Source organism: Osmerus eperlanus, chromosome 7 (assembly GCF_963692335.1).
Source record: "Osmerus eperlanus chromosome 7, fOsmEpe2.1, whole genome shotgun sequence".
NCBI classification, from domain to species: Eukaryota; Metazoa; Chordata; class Actinopteri; order Osmeriformes; family Osmeridae; genus Osmerus; species Osmerus eperlanus.
In genome coordinates, this window is record NC_085024.1 from 14,637,744 (window position 1) to 14,655,140 (window position 17,397).

General features: G+C 48.5%; 1 protein-coding gene across 18 annotated transcripts in view; it reads left to right on the forward strand.

Moving 5' to 3' along the window:
• The first annotated feature begins 460 nt into the window (after positions 1 to 460).
• The window catches only part of LOC134023204 (regulating synaptic membrane exocytosis protein 2-like), a 57,716-nt gene continuing 40,779 nt past the window's right edge, over positions 461 to 17,397 (forward strand). For 8 of the 18 annotated variants that reach the window (XM_062465109.1, XM_062465111.1, XM_062465115.1 and 5 more), the window contains exons 1-13: positions 510 to 640; positions 3,525 to 3,644; positions 6,374 to 6,473; positions 6,654 to 6,777; positions 6,963 to 7,009; positions 7,370 to 7,482; positions 8,746 to 8,793; positions 11,125 to 11,255; positions 11,629 to 11,821; positions 12,201 to 12,354; positions 12,626 to 12,652; positions 14,431 to 14,499; positions 14,909 to 15,047. In XM_062465109.1, coding sequence (XP_062321093.1) covers positions 632 to 640; positions 3,525 to 3,644; positions 6,374 to 6,473; positions 6,654 to 6,777; positions 6,963 to 7,009; positions 7,370 to 7,482; positions 8,746 to 8,793; positions 11,125 to 11,255; positions 11,629 to 11,821; positions 12,201 to 12,354; positions 12,626 to 12,652; positions 14,431 to 14,499; positions 14,909 to 15,047 — 1,274 coding nt within the window. In that variant the 5' untranslated portion in view covers positions 510 to 631. Of the gene's footprint in view, positions 641 to 817; positions 1,029 to 3,524; positions 3,645 to 6,373; positions 6,474 to 6,653; positions 6,778 to 6,962; positions 7,010 to 7,369; positions 7,483 to 8,745; positions 8,794 to 11,124; positions 11,256 to 11,628; positions 11,822 to 12,200; positions 12,355 to 12,625; positions 12,653 to 14,430; positions 14,500 to 14,908; positions 15,048 to 17,397 lie in introns of those variants that run through there. The other 10 variants (XM_062465121.1, XM_062465129.1, XM_062465130.1 and 7 more) reach the window with 7 other exon arrangements.

Here is a 17,397-nt window from a genome sequence, read left to right on the forward strand (position 1 = left end):
GTCAGTGTGGAGAGGATGAGAGGAAACACGGATGAATTATATATGAGGTGTGAGACCTGGGCTGCCTGCGACCTGCCCTCTCCTCCATCCCTCCATCCCTCCATCCCTTTCCTCCGGAGAGAGAGATGGAGGGAGCAGAGGAGCTGGAATGGCGAGAACACTTAACTGTGAGAATGTCTGTGTCTGCATAAAGCATCTCAAATGTACTTCAGGTGTGTGCGTATTTGGTACCTGGGCTCAAGTCCCCTAAGTGTGTGTGTGTGTGACTTGATTGAACAAATATATATCTGTGTATGCGTGTGTCCGTGTCTGGTGTGGGTGAGTTTGTGTGTGATTTTTTTCTTGTATCCTCACTGGTTCCTATCGCTGTTCTCTCTTTTGTGTGTGCGTGTGTGTATGTGTGTGTGTGTGTGTGCTGGTGCTCATCATGCATGTATATGTGTATGCGCGTGTACGTGTGCTTGCGTGTGCCCGAATGTGTCTTTGTGTGCGTGCGTGTGTGTGCCTACGCTTGCTTGTGCGTCTGCATGTGTGCGTGTGCGCGCGCGTGTGTGTGTGTGGTCCGTCCACAGGAGATTTGGATGGCCACTGGTGGGACCATTCTTCCTGGCACAGCAGTGAGGCCTCCCCAATGTCTTTGGTGAGACATGCGGAGTCCTGTCCTCGCCCCCTCCCCCCCCTCCCCCCTCCCTTCCCCTCTACCCCACCCCCCCACCCACCCCCTCTCTGACATCTCATGTTTTTCTTTGTTTTATTTACACCTCTCGCACGTGTCTTTCTGTTTTTCTTTCTGTTTCTATCCCACACCTGTAGGGGGCAGTCAGTGGGGAAAAAGAAAAACATTTGAGCAGGCATTTATGTCCGACCCGACACAGCCCTTATCTGAGAGGCAAAAGAAAATGGTTCGCTTTGGGGGCCACTCCTTTGAAGAGGACATGGAGTGGTGTGAGCCCCCCGTTAAAGACTCTGGTGTTGACACGTGCAGTAGTACTACCCTAAATGAGGACCATAGCCATAGCCATGAGAAGGTACCGCCAACTCATCTAGCCTGCATTCTCTCCCTTTTGTTTTTGAGTTGTGAGTTATTGACCTACCTCATCCAGTCTCTGTTGATATCTGTCACTGATTGTGAGTAGGTGAGATGTTTGTTTATGTTTTTGTTTTCTTTGGTTGGTTTGAATATTAATTCCCCTTGAGCTCCCCCTTGATTGTTTTTTTTTGTTTTTGTGATTGACTGCACCTTTGCTGGGTGTGGCCTAATGAGGAAGTGTTGTGGTGCCTCTTGCTTGCTCTGCTGTTTGTTCCCTACAAAGACTAGTCTTGCACCGTTATGTTTCAAAAGACCAAACTGAACCCTTTCTGTTTGTTATTGCACACTGGATCAACTCCAGCTGCATGTCAGTCACTCTCAGAGTTCTAGTGACCTGGCGATCATCTTAATTTGTCATGGACGCCTCTAACACAGGTTCCTTCTCCTAGCTGTCATGACCCCCACCCCTGCAGCTACAAACACACACACAAACAAAAACGACCTCGTCCAAAGCACCCCCACCCCCAGTTCACTTTACTCTCAAAACATCAAACGAGCATACTCTAGACCAAGGACAGTTGGATTTGTTTTGCACTGAAAAAAAAAAAAAGTTTTTCTTTTTTCCCCTGTCCGCTGTCACGTGTGACGTAAACTTTGTTTTCTCCTTCTTCATCCGGGTGGCGTGCGTCTGTGTCCTTCATGGTCTTGGGGGGTCGGCTCCCTACTGATCTGGTTTCTCTCTCCTCATGTTTGAGTGTTCCACTTGAGAGCTGTAGTGTGTGTGTGTAGCGGAGCGGTGAAGCAAGGCTGGTCCCAAACTCACATCAGCTCTGGTGGAAGCAGGGTTTTTGGGGGAGGGGGGTGGGGTGCTGGGGCTAGAACTAGGGTTGGGGTAGGTGCTTGGGCTGGAATTAAGGCTAAACCTAGGCTAGAGACTGAGACAGTACTACAGGTAGGGATGGGATAGGACTATGGCTTAGTTCAAGATAGGACTAAGTTTGGGATAGGACTAAGACTAGGGATGGGTAGCACTAAGACTAGGGCTGGCATAGGACTAAGACTACGGCTGGGATAGGACTATGGCTAGGGCTGGGATAGGACTAAGATTATCCCGGGATATGACTAAGACTAGGGCTGGGATAGGACTAAGACTAGGGCTGGCATAGGACTAAGACTAGGGCTGGGATAGGACTAAGGCAAGGGCTGGGATAGGACTAAGACTAGGGCTGGGATAGGACTAAGACTAGGGCTAGCATAGGACTAAGACTAGGGCTGGGATAGGACTAAGACTAGGGCTGGGATAGGACTAAGATTATCCCGGGATATGACTAAGACTAGGGCTGGGATAGGACTAAGACTAGGGCTGGCATAGGACTAAGACTAGGGCTGGGATAGGACTAAGGCAAGGGCTGGGATAGGACTAAGACTAGGGCTGGGATAGGACTAAGACTAGGGCTAGCATAGGACTAAGACTAGGGCTGGGATAGGACTAAGACTAGGGCTGGGATAGGACTAAGACTAGGGCTGGCATAGGACTAAGACTAGGGCTGGGATAGGACTAAGACTAGGGCTGGGATAGGACTAAGACTAGGGCTAGCATAGGACTAAGACTAGGGCTGGGATAGGACTAAGACTAGGGCTGGGATAGGACTAAGACTAGGGCTAGCATAGGACTAAGACTAGGGCTGGGATAGGACTAAGACTAGGGCTGGGATAGGACTAAGACTAGGGCTAGCATAGGACTAAGACTAGGGCTGGGATAGGACTAAGACTAGGGCTGGGATAGGACTAAGACTAGGGCTATCATAGGACTAAGACTAGGGCTGGGATAGGACTAAGACTAGGGCTGGGATAGAGGAAGATGTGAGGCTGGGGCTTCCTGCTCTACTTTGCATGGAACTCTGCATTCATCTCTCCCCAGTGCACCTCCATGTTGGCAGGGTCACACAAACTGCTGAGGATAATGACCATGCACTTAAAAACTCAGTCACAGACAGAACAAAGTATTCTGTCTCTGCTGAATATCTTATGTACGCTACAAAAATAATCCCCTATATATTGACATTGCTATTAGACAACAGAAAACAGACTCCTGTTACTGAACTTTACGACACGCTTTGGTTGTGCTTCTGCAGGGGGCATTTTATGATAAATTAGGATACAATTTAATTTGCCTCATATTATCTAATTGGGACATCCAGTAATCCTGAAGAAAATCCAGATTACGTAATCTGAAACAGTAACGCTAAAGAGCCCTAATGAGCAGATTAGATAAACCAACAGGGTTTGTGTGATCCTTCCCTCCTAAAAAATGACATTGAATTATATTCCCCTCTCCTCGTCTTACCCCAACACCCCCCCACATACACATCTCCTACACCCCACAACTATCAGTATCATGATGGCATGTGTTTTTATTGAAGTAATCTGATGTCTTGCGAATCTGTCGTAAAACACGTCTGTGTGTGTGTGCGTGTTGTTGCTAACCTTGTAGCACCCGGTGACATGGCAACCTTCCAAAGATGGTGATCGTTTGATTGGTCGGATCTTGCTCAACAAGCGTCTCAAGGATGGCAGCGTGCCACCAGACTCGGGAGCGTTGCTGGGACTGAAGGTGAGGACCTGTCTGGTTACACACACACATGCATAATCACACACATACACACACACACACACACACACACACACATGTACATGCACAAACACAGTGTCATTTCAAAGAGATATTTGGCTGTTAGGCAACCCTTGGCTGCAAGTGATTGATTACTCTATTGTTTTATTCAATATAAATATTCATTAGCATCCTAATTAGCGAACTGATTGATATTAATGGAGTGTGTTTGATATTGAACAGTTTTCCAAACATGCTCAATCTGAACCGTTTTAATGAACTACATTTCTCGCTCCACTGGCCACAAACAGATCACTGTGACCCTTTCAGTCTCCCTGGTAAAATCCAGTTTGCATAATAGTCAAACTATTGAATATTACTCCATATCCGTCCACTCTTGTCCTAATTCAGTCAATACACAGTAGCGGGTGCCCTTGTGATGTTAAAGCCTGGCCTTTCTAAACTCCCTGCAGAGCTGCCTCTACCCACGGCCTCATCCCAGATCACCATGTGGTCGGAGATAGAGGCATGTGGTTCCTTCCTTCTATGGAGTCCTTAGAGGTCTTTAGAGAGGGAGAGGAAGGGTGAGAGAGAGACTGAGAGACGGTGAGAGAGGGAGAGAGAGAGAGAGAGAGAAGGAGAGACGGTGAGAGAGGGAGAGAGACTGTGAGAGTGAGAGAGAGAGAGAGAGAGAGAGAGAGAGAGAGAGAGAGAGAGAGAGAGAGAGAGAGAGAGAGAGAGAGAGAGAGAGAGAGAGAGAGAGAGAGAGAGAGAGAGAGAGAGAGAATGAGAGAGGAAGAGAGAGTGTGTGTGAGAGAGAGATAGAGAGTGTGAGAGTGGGAGAGAGACAGAGAGAGGGAGGGAGAGAGAAAGAGAGGAAAGAAAGAGAGAGAGAGGGGAAGGGATAGGGAGAGAGAAAAAGAGAGAAAGAAAGAAACGAGAGAGAGAGAGAGACAGAGAGAGAGAGACAGAGAAAGAGAGCCCATCAGGATAGAACAGGAGAGTGGCAAGATGAGAAAATCATTACTGATTGAATGAACATCCTGAATGGCCATGTTTGTGACTGGCCAGTGCCTTTCTGTCATCTCAGCAACAGCAGCAAGACAACCAGCCAACCAGTCAACCAAATAACCAGTCAGCCAAACTGCCAGCTAGGTTGTCCACTCCAGCCTCTCTCCTCTCCTCTCCTCTCCTCCCCTCCCTTCCCCTCCCTTCATCTCCTCTTGCAGGCCCAAGCTTGTTACATAAAACCATTTCATCTGGCGGACCTCCCTAAGCTCCTTTGTATGTTGGCATTCAGCTGCCATTAAGAGGGGTTTTATTAGACTGATGCCCACAGAGAGAGAGCGGCCCAAGCTTTTACAACACAGCTCTGCCCTGCAGGTCTGGGGACTTTCAGCACCATGGAGAGCACCAGAGCAGGCCCCGGGGAGAACACACACACTTATACAGGCAGACATGTACTGACAACACACACACGCATTTGCACGCAACACACACACACAGGCATGGACACGCACACATGCACACATATACACACACTTAAAAGAGATGTACTTTTTTCATTGACCCATAACATGTTATCCTTTTTGTCATCAAAGAATAAAAGACCTTGCAGGCGATGGGTGAATGTATGACATCATAGGGATTGGTGCAAAGCTGACTGAATCAGCTCTCTGCTAGGTGCTCTGTTGGGTCAGAATTACTGTATGGCCTCATTCAATCCGGGAGGTGTCCAGGATTTTCGAACATAATACTGTACAACCCTGTCTACTCTACAGAGTGATTGAAGGGACATGTCTAAAGAGTTTGGTTGCACTGCCTGATATTCCAGTATCAGATCCACTTGTATTTATTCTGTAGTTAGGCCACCTAGTCTGAAGCTAGCCTGGGTTAAATACTATTTGCAAATACAGCCAAATATATAAAGCAACTTGCAACCAAGTGCAATGACAGCAATGGGTCAGTCTCCACAAGAGAGTCAACACTGATGCAAACAACAAGAAACAAGAAACAAAGTAAAAGTCACACGTAATTGAATTTGTATTGGCTGAGTTGAGGTGAAGTGTCGTGACCTGTGTGACATGTGTGACCTGTGTGACCTGTGTGACATGTGTGACCTGTGTGACCTGTGTGACATGTGTGACCTGTGTGACCTGTGTGACATGTGTGACCTGTGTGACCTGTGTGACCTGTGTGACCTGTGTGACATGTGTGACCTGTGTGACCTGTGTGACATGTGTGACCTGTGTGACCTGTGTGACCTGTGTGACCTGTGTGACATGTGTGACCTGTGTGACATGTGTGACCTGTGTGACCTGTGTGACATGTGTGACATGTGTGACATGTGTGACATGTGTGACCTGTGTGACATGTGTGACCTGTGTGACATGTGTGACATGTGTGACCTGTGTGACATGTGTGACATGTGTGACCTGTGTGACCTGTGTGACATGTGTGACATGTGTGACATGTGTGACCTGTGTGACATGTGTGACATGTGTGACATGTGTGACCTGTGTGACATGTGTGACCTGTGTGACATGTGTGACCTGTGTGACATGTGTGACCTGTGTGACCTGTGTGACATGTGTGACCTGTGTGACATGTGTGACCTGTGTGACCTGTGTGACATGTGTGACCTGTGTGACCTGTGTGACCTGTGTGACCTGTGTGACCTGTGTGACCTGTGTGACATGTGTGACATGTGTGACCTGTGTGACCCTCCCCAGGTGGTGGGTGGGAAGATCACAGAGTCGGGCCGGCTGTGTGCTTTCATCACCAAGGTCAGAAGAGGAAGCCTGGCGGACACAGTGGGCCACCTTCGACCAGGTACACACCCAACACACCTGCACACTGACCAGTAGAACAGGTACACACCCAACACACCTGCACACTGACCAGTAGAACAGGTATGATATGGTTTGAGCCAGTCTTATGTTCCAGACACATGGACCCTGAGACAGGGTGTACTGTGCTGTAATGATGTGTGTGTGTGTGTGTCCCTTATAGGTGACCAAGTGTTGGAGTGGAATGGAAGGCATTTACAAGGAGCCACGTTTAAAGAAGTTTACAATATTATCCTTGAGTCCAAACCTGAGCCCCAGGTGGAGCTGGTGGTCTCTCGACCTATAGGGTAAGACCTTACAACAACCTTCTGGCCTATAGGCGTAGTTGTTTCAAAGAGGAGACGGTGCATAGACCACATAGACCTCAGAATGTTTCCATATTTGACCTGTTTTTTTCTCTCTCCTCCCACCTCCTCGCCTGTTTTTTTCTCTCTCCTCCCACCTCCTTGCCTCTCTCTCTCTGTGTTTTCAGAGATATTCCTAGGATACCAGACAGCACACATGCACAACTGGAATCAAGTGAGTCGTCTCGGTCTGGTTGTCTTTCTGTACCTTTCTAAGAACTTTCTAGACAATTTCTTAACCTAGAAATATCACTCCACTCAAATCTCAGGAGAGGTGATGCTACCTCGCCTGCTTTCTCTCTCTCTCTCTCTCTCTCTCTCTCTCTCTCTCTCTCTCTCTCTCTCTCTCTCTCTCTCTCTCTCTCTCTCTCTCTCTCTCTCTCTCCCCTCTCTCTCTACTCTCTGCCTCCTCTCTTCCCCTTCTCTGCATGTTAATTGACCAAATCCACTTACATTTCCCATAAACCAGAATCAATCACTTGGAACCTGAATGTCATATTTGATCCTGATGTGATGGTCCTCGCTGCCGTGACAGGTTCGAGTTCCTTTGAGTCCCAGAAGATGGACCGCCCCTCCATCTCCGTCACGTCTCCCATGAGCCCCAGCGTCCTGAGGGACGCGCCCCAGTACATGTCAGGGCAGCTCTCAGTAAGTACCCACAATGCACCTGGGGGCACTTTTGACATCAACAAGCATTAACTGGCTAGAACAACGAGCGTTGGTCCACGTGGGATCGGGGGGCTCCACACAGGGAATACACAGCATCACCTCCGGGTCTTTGTTATCGCTCTCCACTGCTGTCGTATTTGGAACTTGTTGGCCTGGTGCTCGGGCTTCACAAGTCACTCAGTCCAAAGCTCAGTACGCCCGTCTCTCCACGGACCCTCCTCATTCGAAAGGTTTGGGAAAAAAAGGGACTCCTGAAAGTGCCGTGTTGCATGTGGACCGGCGTGACAGCAAGCTGCTTTAGTAACTTGAGAAGGAAACGAAGCGAACGACAAGAGGGAGGGAGGGAGGGAGGGAGGGAGGGAAGGAAGGGAGGGAGGGAAGGGAAGGAGATGTGATGAGATGTAAGAGGGGGAGAGGGAGGGGAGGGTTTGATGGGCACCGTGCTGTTCCGTGTTGTTGTCTTAGTGCTGCTGAGATGATTTCATCTTCGTCTTCTACAGTTCTCCGTATGAGAGCACGAGCTCGGCGAGAACAATCTGGTAGCACAGACTCCTCCCCCCCCTCCTCTCCCCCCCTCCCCCCGGGGAATGTCTCCTCTACTTATGACGCATGTAAGGCTTCTCAGCCTATCACCAGCCAGCCGTCATGTCTGCAGTCTCCACCTGTAGCCCTGCACACAGGGCTTCAGAACTTCTCTGCTTCTGTGAATGGGGCTGACCTTGAAGCACAAACAAAAGAATCAGACTGCACAGCCTTGGATAATATTCTGCAGCCATTATACCTGTACAGACTAATTTGGTGCAGTTATTAATCGAAATATGCCTCTTTTTTTCGTTGTTGTGTTAGGTGGAACAATTGGAATGGCGTCATTGTGATGCCGGGGCAGTTGATTAGAGAAGTTGTGTTCCACGAAGCAGAGAGAAGGGAATGTTTAATTATAATGAGCATCACTAATATTTCAGCTGGAGTCTGAGTGGGTTGTCTTAGAGGGGAACCAGGACCCACAGGCTCCCAGACAATAACGCCCAAACACACCAGGGAATCGGAGACACTGATTGACATAAATGAACAAAGGAACTGTACACCGCACACAAAAAAAGAAGAAGATACTAATAACAATTGAACCTCCTGCTCGAGATGTCATTGTGTTGTTGTCCTGCTGTTGTTGTTGTTGTTGTGTTTGTGGCGTGTTTGTTTTTTTATTGCATTTTGTTTCTTTGTTGTTTAATTTTGCTTACCCAGAGCCAAAGCCTAAGCAGAAGAGCAGCGCCTTATGTCCCTAGGGTGCAGGTAAAGACCCGGTCTGACAGCCCCCTCTGCTCCGCTCCCATCTCTGGGCTCTCTGTGTCCATGCTGGGAAATGCATACCCAGGGAAATGGCCGCTTCTCAGCTTTCCCCTAAAATGCAACGTGTGGTTGTGGTTGTTGCTCTTGCTATTAGAAATGAATGCATTCTATGATTTGTATTGTTTTATTCGACGAATACTTCTTGTATCATTATTGCTATGCTGTTTTGAAATTAAGTTATTACGTTATTGCATTATGATGTTATTACGTTGATGCCCATTAGTGCCGTATTAACACAATCATGTCATGATATGCTGGAAAACATATTGCATGACATATCAATCTAATATTTCAGAGAGACACTCTCCCGTTGCCAGATAGATCCTCTAGCACCGGCATATTTCCTGCGTTCATAAGTATTCGTCAGCGTGTTTTTTATTTATGCTGAAAGTACCTTTAAGATTAGCTACCTGCCTTTGGCAATGTAGCAGGGTGTCTCCTTGAATCTTTTACATCAACAGTCTTATGCCGGACAAATAAATCCGATTATTTTTTCATGGTGCATGAAAGCAGACCCTTTATACCTGTAAATATTGTTGATTGGTGTCTGAGTTGATTAAGTCCCTATTTGAAGATGGGACGATAAGAAAATAATGTTTTCAAGTGGTTTGAAAGGGTGAATGTTTTCATGGCATGGGAAGATAAACTGACTTGCTTCTTCCTTTAAACTGAGGGCATTTTCCTATGTCGAGAAAAGCGAATGAAAAAGCAAATTGTACCTGAAATCCAGAACTAACAGGGAGAAACTCTGCTGGCTAAGCAGGCTAGCTGGCTGAACCCTGACCTGATTTGTCTGTAGGGCTTCTCTCACGGCTCTCTCTGAGGCAGCCTCTCTTTCTCTCAATCCACGTCTCCTACCTGTCAAAAGTTTGTGTGAGCCATCTTAGCAGAACCCCGTCAGGCGCGGTACAGTACATGTAAGAATAGAAACAGTCTGTGTGTGTGTGTATGAGTAAGTGTGTGTTGGATGCGTCGCTAAGTTTGCTCTTACACCTCACTGTTGGTTTAGAGTTTAATGTACGGTAGAGAAGATCTGTACTAATACAGAATACACTGTGGGTTTTCTCATTTGGAGGTGCTAGAACACAGTGTAATATTTCACAGACAGGAAGTGCGAAGGATAAAAATAGGTGCCGTGTGTTTGTACCCTTGGAGCCAGCATCCCTGGGCAGATCTGCTGGTGAACTTTAAGAAGCCCTGTTATGCTCCACTTACAGAAGCAAGGTTGTGGCATTAAAGTGAAGGATGCAGTATTAAAGTAGACTGTAGCATAGTGTTTATGTATCGAGCTGATTTCCAGATTCCAGGGGAAACACTTTAACGGGAAGTAACCTTAGGTAAAGGCCCACTATTTAGGACAATTCTATTGAGGAACCCTCCAAAAATATAGAACCTAAACTGATATGAAAGGATTTTGTTAGGATCCTCGGAAACCTCAGAACGTTGTTTGCCCATTGCACCCAGGAACCGTGAAAGTCAGATGTTTCAAGTTTTAGTGTCACGGTACAATTTGTTTGACCTCAACCCTGCTGTGGTGTGTGCTGTCCTCAGGGGGCTGGACTGGGGGTGGCGTGTTGTGAAAGCTCCCTACAGCGTTGCTGCATGTGTAGATACACAACTTTCAGCTTCAAACGATGAAGACCACTCTCATACTCATTGACATCAGCAAGTATGGGCTTAGAAGTTTACATTTTTTATTTGTATTTGGCTTAATATTTTCCTTTCGGTAGAGTTGATTTGTGGTCGTTTGGTTTCGTTATGACTTCTAAGTGAGCTGTGGCAGCCATACTTCTCTCCTTTCTCATATCCAGCATGACTGAGACATTGCTACATTCTCTATCCTCAGCTTCAGATTCACTCAGGTCCGCTTCCCTCTCATTCATTCCGGGAGCTTCCATTAGACACTCTGAACACAGCAGATTCCTGTCCCCCAGCTGCAATGGAAACACAATAGAATCCACTGCAGTGTAGGCAGCTGGGACATGACACACACACGGTCCTGTAGATGACCACACCCCGGACCTTACATTAACATGTAAGGTGAATTACACTGTCCTTAGTTTAGGAATAGTCCTTATTTAGGCTTTTCAGAACTAAACTCTGAAACTCCTAATCGTAAAATCATCCTGTTTCAACGCAACAAATCATGTTTCAACGCAACATGTATGCTTTTAGGAATACCTTCTAAGCATGTGAGCTACAGTGACAGTGACCCTCCTCCCCCCCCCCACCCGTGGCGTCCAACGCTGACATGCCTCTACTCTGCCCCTGCAGGTCAAGCTGTGGTACGACAAGGTGGGCCACCAGCTCATCGTCACCATCCTGGGAGCCAAGGACCTGCCTCCCAGGGAAGATGGCCGCCCCAGGAATCCCTACGTCAAGATCTACTTCCTCCCCGACAGAAGGTAAGAGGAGGGACAGGAACTGTGGTCACGTTCTCCATGTCCATCTCCATTCACCCACAGTCGCCAGGTAGAGATTCTTGGTCTATGGTTTTTGGAGGTGTTGTTGAAGGTCATATGCCATTTCATTTCAAATGAGGCATTTACCTTGTATGCCATGGGTAGGGGTTAAAGGAATGTTGAAGGAAGTGACATCGTGCCAGGAAGTGACTTCAGAGCATGAAAAAGTATATTGACAGGAAGAGGTAGTGGAAGGGCTCCATGTGCCATTCACCTTTCACCTTCCCAGCATGCACCAGTGCCGTGTCCTGTGCTGTGTCGTGTTTGTTGACTTGTCTCGTGGGGTCAATTCTACCATGGTTGTAAATAAAAACAGTGTGAATTATTGTTCCTCCAGTGACAAAAGCAAGAGGAGAACAAAAACGGTAAAGAAATCCTTAGAGCCCAAATGGAACCAGACGTTTATGTACTCCCCGGTCCACCGGAGGGAGTTCAGGGAGCGCATGCTGGAGATCACGCTCTGGGACCAGGCCAGGGTCCGCGAAGAGGAGAGCGAGTTCCTTGGGGAGGTGAGACGCACACACACGTGCTCTGCCCCCCCACCCTCACCCCCCCACCCCCGACACACACAGAAGTGCCCTCCCAACACATGCACACAGATAAGACACGCGTCCGGGGAACCGAATCCTGGGATGGCTGCTCTACTCCTTTTCCCCGAGTCAATTTCAAGTCCGACAGTGCGTGAATGAGTTCGTGAATAAGAGAGTGCTTATGGTGCATCTCGGCTTGCTTGATTTTCTCTGAGTGTTTGCGTGTGTGCACCCAGTATTATTGTGCGTGTGTCTATGGTATGCATGTGTGTGTGTGTGGACATGGGTGTGTGGACATGTGTGCGTGTGTGGATGTGTGCGTACGTGTGGGCGCTAACACGCGTGTCTCCCGCCGTAGATCCTGATCGAGCTGGAGACGGCCCTTCTGGATGACGAGTCCCACTGGTACAAGCTGCAGACCCACGACGTGTCCTCCGTCCCTCTGCCCCGCGCCTCCCCCAACACGCACCGCAGGCAGCCGCACGGGGAGAGCCCCACGCGCAGGCTACAGAGTACGTACCTCACACACGCACCCGCGCGCACGCACGCTGCATACTTGGTACACTGTTTGCTTCTTTGGAGATGAGTTGTTGACTTTTCTCTGTCAGACTTCAGAAAAAAAGTCTTGTGAGGTAGGACTGCAGCTTTGGAACACTGTGTGCCACGCCTAGCTGCCAAAACCCTTCCCAAGGCTGAAACAATAAACCATACAAACTATTAGTAATGATATAGTGTTGACACGTGTTTTCTTATCCCCCCCCGACAACAACACTGCCTTTGCAGACACAGGCTCGTATGCGTACAACTCAGGTAACGCCCCCAAGCCCCCAATGACCCCCCCCCCCCGCATGGCAATCCTCCCCTCCTCTAGCTCTCCCAGCTTCTGCCCTAACATCTAAAGTATATTTGAGGTGCGTTTGATTTACTCACGGGAGTTTTCATTGAGAGATTCAATGATGTGCTGGGTAAACTAAAACCGAGCGCACCCCAAGTATTTGCCAACATTTGCTGCTTCTGTCCCTGCAGCGAACAGGTCAGTCGTGCCGACCTCCCTTCAGCTGTCCCATAATCCCCTCTGATCCCTCTCCTCCAAACTACCTGCTACACGCTACATGCTTTATGCCACCCCTGCCCCTACTTCAGGTCCTCTCTGTCCCCTCAGTATCTCCGTCTCCCTCCACGATGTCGACTCAGCTGGATGTCTGGACCTACTGCTTCTCTTGTCTCTCCCCTCGTCTGTTTTACATGTCAAACTTTACCCCCGCTTTGAGGAAAACGGACAAAGACACTCCTGTGCTTATTTCTTGACTTCCATCTTCCTGGCTTACCTGTCCCTGTGTGTTTGTGTGGTGGTGTGTGTGTATGTGTGTGTGTGTGTGTGTGTGTGTGGATGTTCCTCACATATTTGACCGTGTTTCCTGTGTGTGTGTGCTTCAGTGACACGTAGTTCCCCAGTTAAACTGGGGTCTACACTTGAATATGCATAGATATCTGGTCTTCTTCTTCCCTGCCATGTCGTGTTTGAGGCCATGTTGAAGTTATGACATTGTCTACAGTCTACATTCGATCCCCCTCGCTGAAGCTGACAAAACTCAATTTAGAATGGTATAAGCAAGGCGTACCAAACTGAAGTTCTTGAGGTCTTTTCCTAGTGTGTGGGTGTGTGTGTATGTGTGTGCGGGTGTGCGTGCTTGTGTGTGTGTTTGTGTGTGAAAGAGCTGACAGCTCTAAAAAAGAGCACTAAAACAGTTTCTTAGGCGAGGGAGTGAGTGAGTCTCTGCCAGAGTGCAGCACTTGTCATTTCTGAAAAAGCCCAAGTGCCCAGTTGATTTAAGTTGACTGGGCAGCACAGAGGGGCGGGGCAAGGAACCCAAGCTACAGTAGAGCAGGGAGGAGTCAGAGGGATGGGACTGGAGCATACTGCTTAAAATGTAGGCGCTGCACCTCTCTCTCCTATCTCCATGTGTAAATTGACAAATGGATGTGTCACTCTCAAGTGACACCAATTTACAGTCTTGACTGTGAACTGGGATTTGTCCTCCAGAAAGTGATTCTGGGTCTGAAAACTTGTGTTCACATTCAAGTGACATGTCTCAGTCATCAGGGCAGCTCCTGGGTGAGTAGTTGAAGCTAGGAGAGAGAGGACTGAGGTGACCGAGAAGAGAGAGAGGGAGGGAGGGAGGGAGAGATCCACCAGGAGACGAGGGCAGTGGGGAAGGGAAGGGGGGGGGGTGTCCTTTCTCTCACCCCCTTCTCTCTCGCTCTCTCTGTCCAGGACAGGATAGTCTAGGACAGGACAAAAAAAGGGGCAAGATTTTTTTGGAAAACATCGACAGATTAGGATGTTCAGATTAAAGCGAGGGAGCGAAACACAGCAGGGGAATCATTTTGATTGGGATTACATGTTCTGAAAACTGTTCAAACCAACGTCACGTGACCACATCACCAGGCGTGGTGTGGTCACTAAGACGAGGACAAATGCATCGCGTTAATCTTCTCTCTCCACATCCCTCCCTCTCTGTGTCCATCCCGCCCCCCCCCTCATCCTCTCGGTCTCCATCCCGCCCCCCCCCCTCACCCTCCCTCAGGATCCCAGAGGATCAGCGACAGTGAGATCTCAGACTACGACTGTGAGGATGGTGTCGGGGTCGTGTCAGGTAACACACTGACATCAGTATGCATATAGAAGTGTGTGAGACAGAGTATAGAAGGACAATATGAAGTTCTTACTCAACTAGTCTGAACTACCAGGTATGAGTAAACTCTCCTCCACCTGGGCTGTGTTGAACTCATTTTATTGACACTGCACACTCTGCCTCAATATTAATGAGGCTAGGCACTGACCTTAAACACGGCTGCTCTTTGGATAATGAACTCTTTCAAGTGCGATGGACTAACCATTGTTGCAGAGCAAATGCATTTTTTCCTGCGCGTTAATCTCTCTCCTTCCTCTTTCTCTCCCTTTCCCCCCTTTTTCCACATGTTCTCTCCTTTTCTGACTCTCTCTCTCTTCTCCCCCCCATCTTCTCCCCCTCCTCTCCTCCTCCTTCTGCTCCTTTCTTTCAGACTTCCGTCAGAACGGCAGGGACCTCCAGAGCTCCACATTGTCCGTGCCAGAGCAGGTGATGTCATCCAACCACTGCTCGCGCTCATCGGATATCAACCGTGCACGGTCGCGGTCGCCCAGCGTCCCCCCACCTCAGAGGTGACTATGAGCCCCCCCCTCCCCCCCCCACACCCAGCCCCTGTACCTCTGGTCTGACCAACCCTGGGTCCATCCCGACCCCCTCGTCTCCAATCTCTCGTCTCTCCTCCTCCCCTGCTCGCCTCCTCCGCTCGTCTCTCTCCTTTTCTCCTCCCGAGTCCGACAGGCCCGTGGTCGTTACTCCGCTCCGAGGCTGGTTATCGTTTCTCCATATAAGCAGAGCACATTACACTTACACTTAATTAGGGCCATCGAGTTTAAATATCACCACATTATGTGTCTGTTAGAGGGGACCTAAAATGATAATTGGATCCTCCCTTCCTCGCTGTCCAAGGAAGGAAGGCAGGTTGGAAGGAAAGGATGGATTGAATGATGGAAGGGGAAATGAAGGAAGGAAGAAACAAAGGAAGCAAGGTTGCATTTTGAGAGAATCTGAATGTGGCCTCAGAGTAGTCAAACTGGAGCTGGCAGCCATACAGGCAGCTACATCACATCCTTCCAGGCCAATTAACTTTATTTGATCTTTGTGCGGCGCAGCCTAAATCAGCGCTGGACACAGGAAGTGCACTTAACTAGATTGTGCGTGACAGTACTCACCAGACTGTCTCTCAGAGCGCTGTAATTAACGACTTTGTGTTATTTATTGAAAACAGTGGAAAATTACACCGGAAATTGGTAATGGAGGATTTGGAAAACGTCCCAGCTGATTCCGAAACGGATGAATTCTTACATTGCTTACGTTGGAGAGTGTGGGTTTTAAAAGCTTCCCTTTATCAGCTATATTTGTTATTGTATTTGAAATGTGTCAAGGTATACATGTTCATTCTTAATGGTCTGATTTGAACCCAAGGTACTGTATGAGATACGTATATGGTATAATCCCCTCAACAGCAACAGTCTCTCAGAAATCAGTTTTAATGAGAGGAGTTGATATTAGTCTGAATCCCGGGTTCTGACCTGGTTGTGAAGGATGTTGCTTCAGAGCATGTCTACGGCACCAGAGTGTAGACATGTGAGGGGGTTAGAAGTCCGTCTTCATCCTCCCAGCCTTCTCCTGTCTCTCTGTCACCCAGCCACCCCTCCTGTGTTCCGGTGCTCTGCCTCTCTTTCTTTACCGCGCCAACTTTCACTCCGTCTCTCATCGCTCTCAGTCTCTCTTTTTCGCTCACTGCATCTTTCTTTCTTTCTCTGTTCTCCCTTCTCCGTCGTACTCCATTGAACCATGTGTGTATTCTCTCCCTCCATGTGGTTGCAGCCATTTGCTCACCCTACCTCGCCTCAGACATCCTCCTCAGCCTAGCGATGACCATCTGAAAGAATCCAGGTAGCCCCTCCCCCCTCGGCCTGAGCCCCCGCCCTACCCCCCCCCCCACCCTGCATGTGTGTCCATTGACCCCCTCCACAGCCAAACCCACATCACCCCCCCCCCCCACTCAAACCCCTCACACACACCACAACCTCAGCATCCTCCCACACGACAGGAAGCTGATCTTTCCAGCTTCTCCCGTGTTTGTTTGGTGGCACTGGCACTGTGTGGCATGCAGTGTCACCTTCTTCAAACACACACCGACGCCTGGCCTGTCCCACTGTCATGGCTGACACAACTACTAAAACTGATGTCAAATGGCTAGGGGCACACTGGGTCCATCACCATGACTACAGAGAGGGAAGGATCCAGTCACCTCACCACACCATACCACCTGACCACACCACCTGACCACACCACCTGACCACACTCACGGCACCATGCCCCAGGGCCAATGCCATCAGCAACACAGTGTGCTGTGTTGTGTTTACATATATGTTTCTCCCTGGTGGGACGGAAAATATATATGTATATACATTTACATATATGAAGTATAAATGGCCAAGTTATGAACAGGAACAAGTGAGTTACTGTATTACCTGATGGCCATACCTTTCATCCCTTCACTGTCAGTTCAAACTCTCTGCTCATTCATCATAATGAAACGCTCGCTCTTCTAATAGAACTTCCTAACCCGGTCCACCTCGTTGTAGACCAATAAGGATCAGCTAGTTGTTCTTACAGGTCCCTCGACTGGTATTGGCCGGGTTTCCCAGATTCGTTAAGAAGCTCTTAACGCTAAGAGCTTCTTAAGAGCGTTCTAAACACGGCCATTGTCATTAGATGTGCGCATTTGAACGACAGGGTTTATCGGTAGTGTGAGGAACTGTCCAGCAGGGGTGCTGTAGAGTTGTCTTGGCATTCACAGAACAGTGTAAGGTGCCATTTACGTAAGGATCTGATAAACACTCTTGTTAGTCGTCGTGGCGAGGGAAAGTGGATGGGCGTGTATTTTGTTGACCCAAAACGAAGGAGATCGACAGA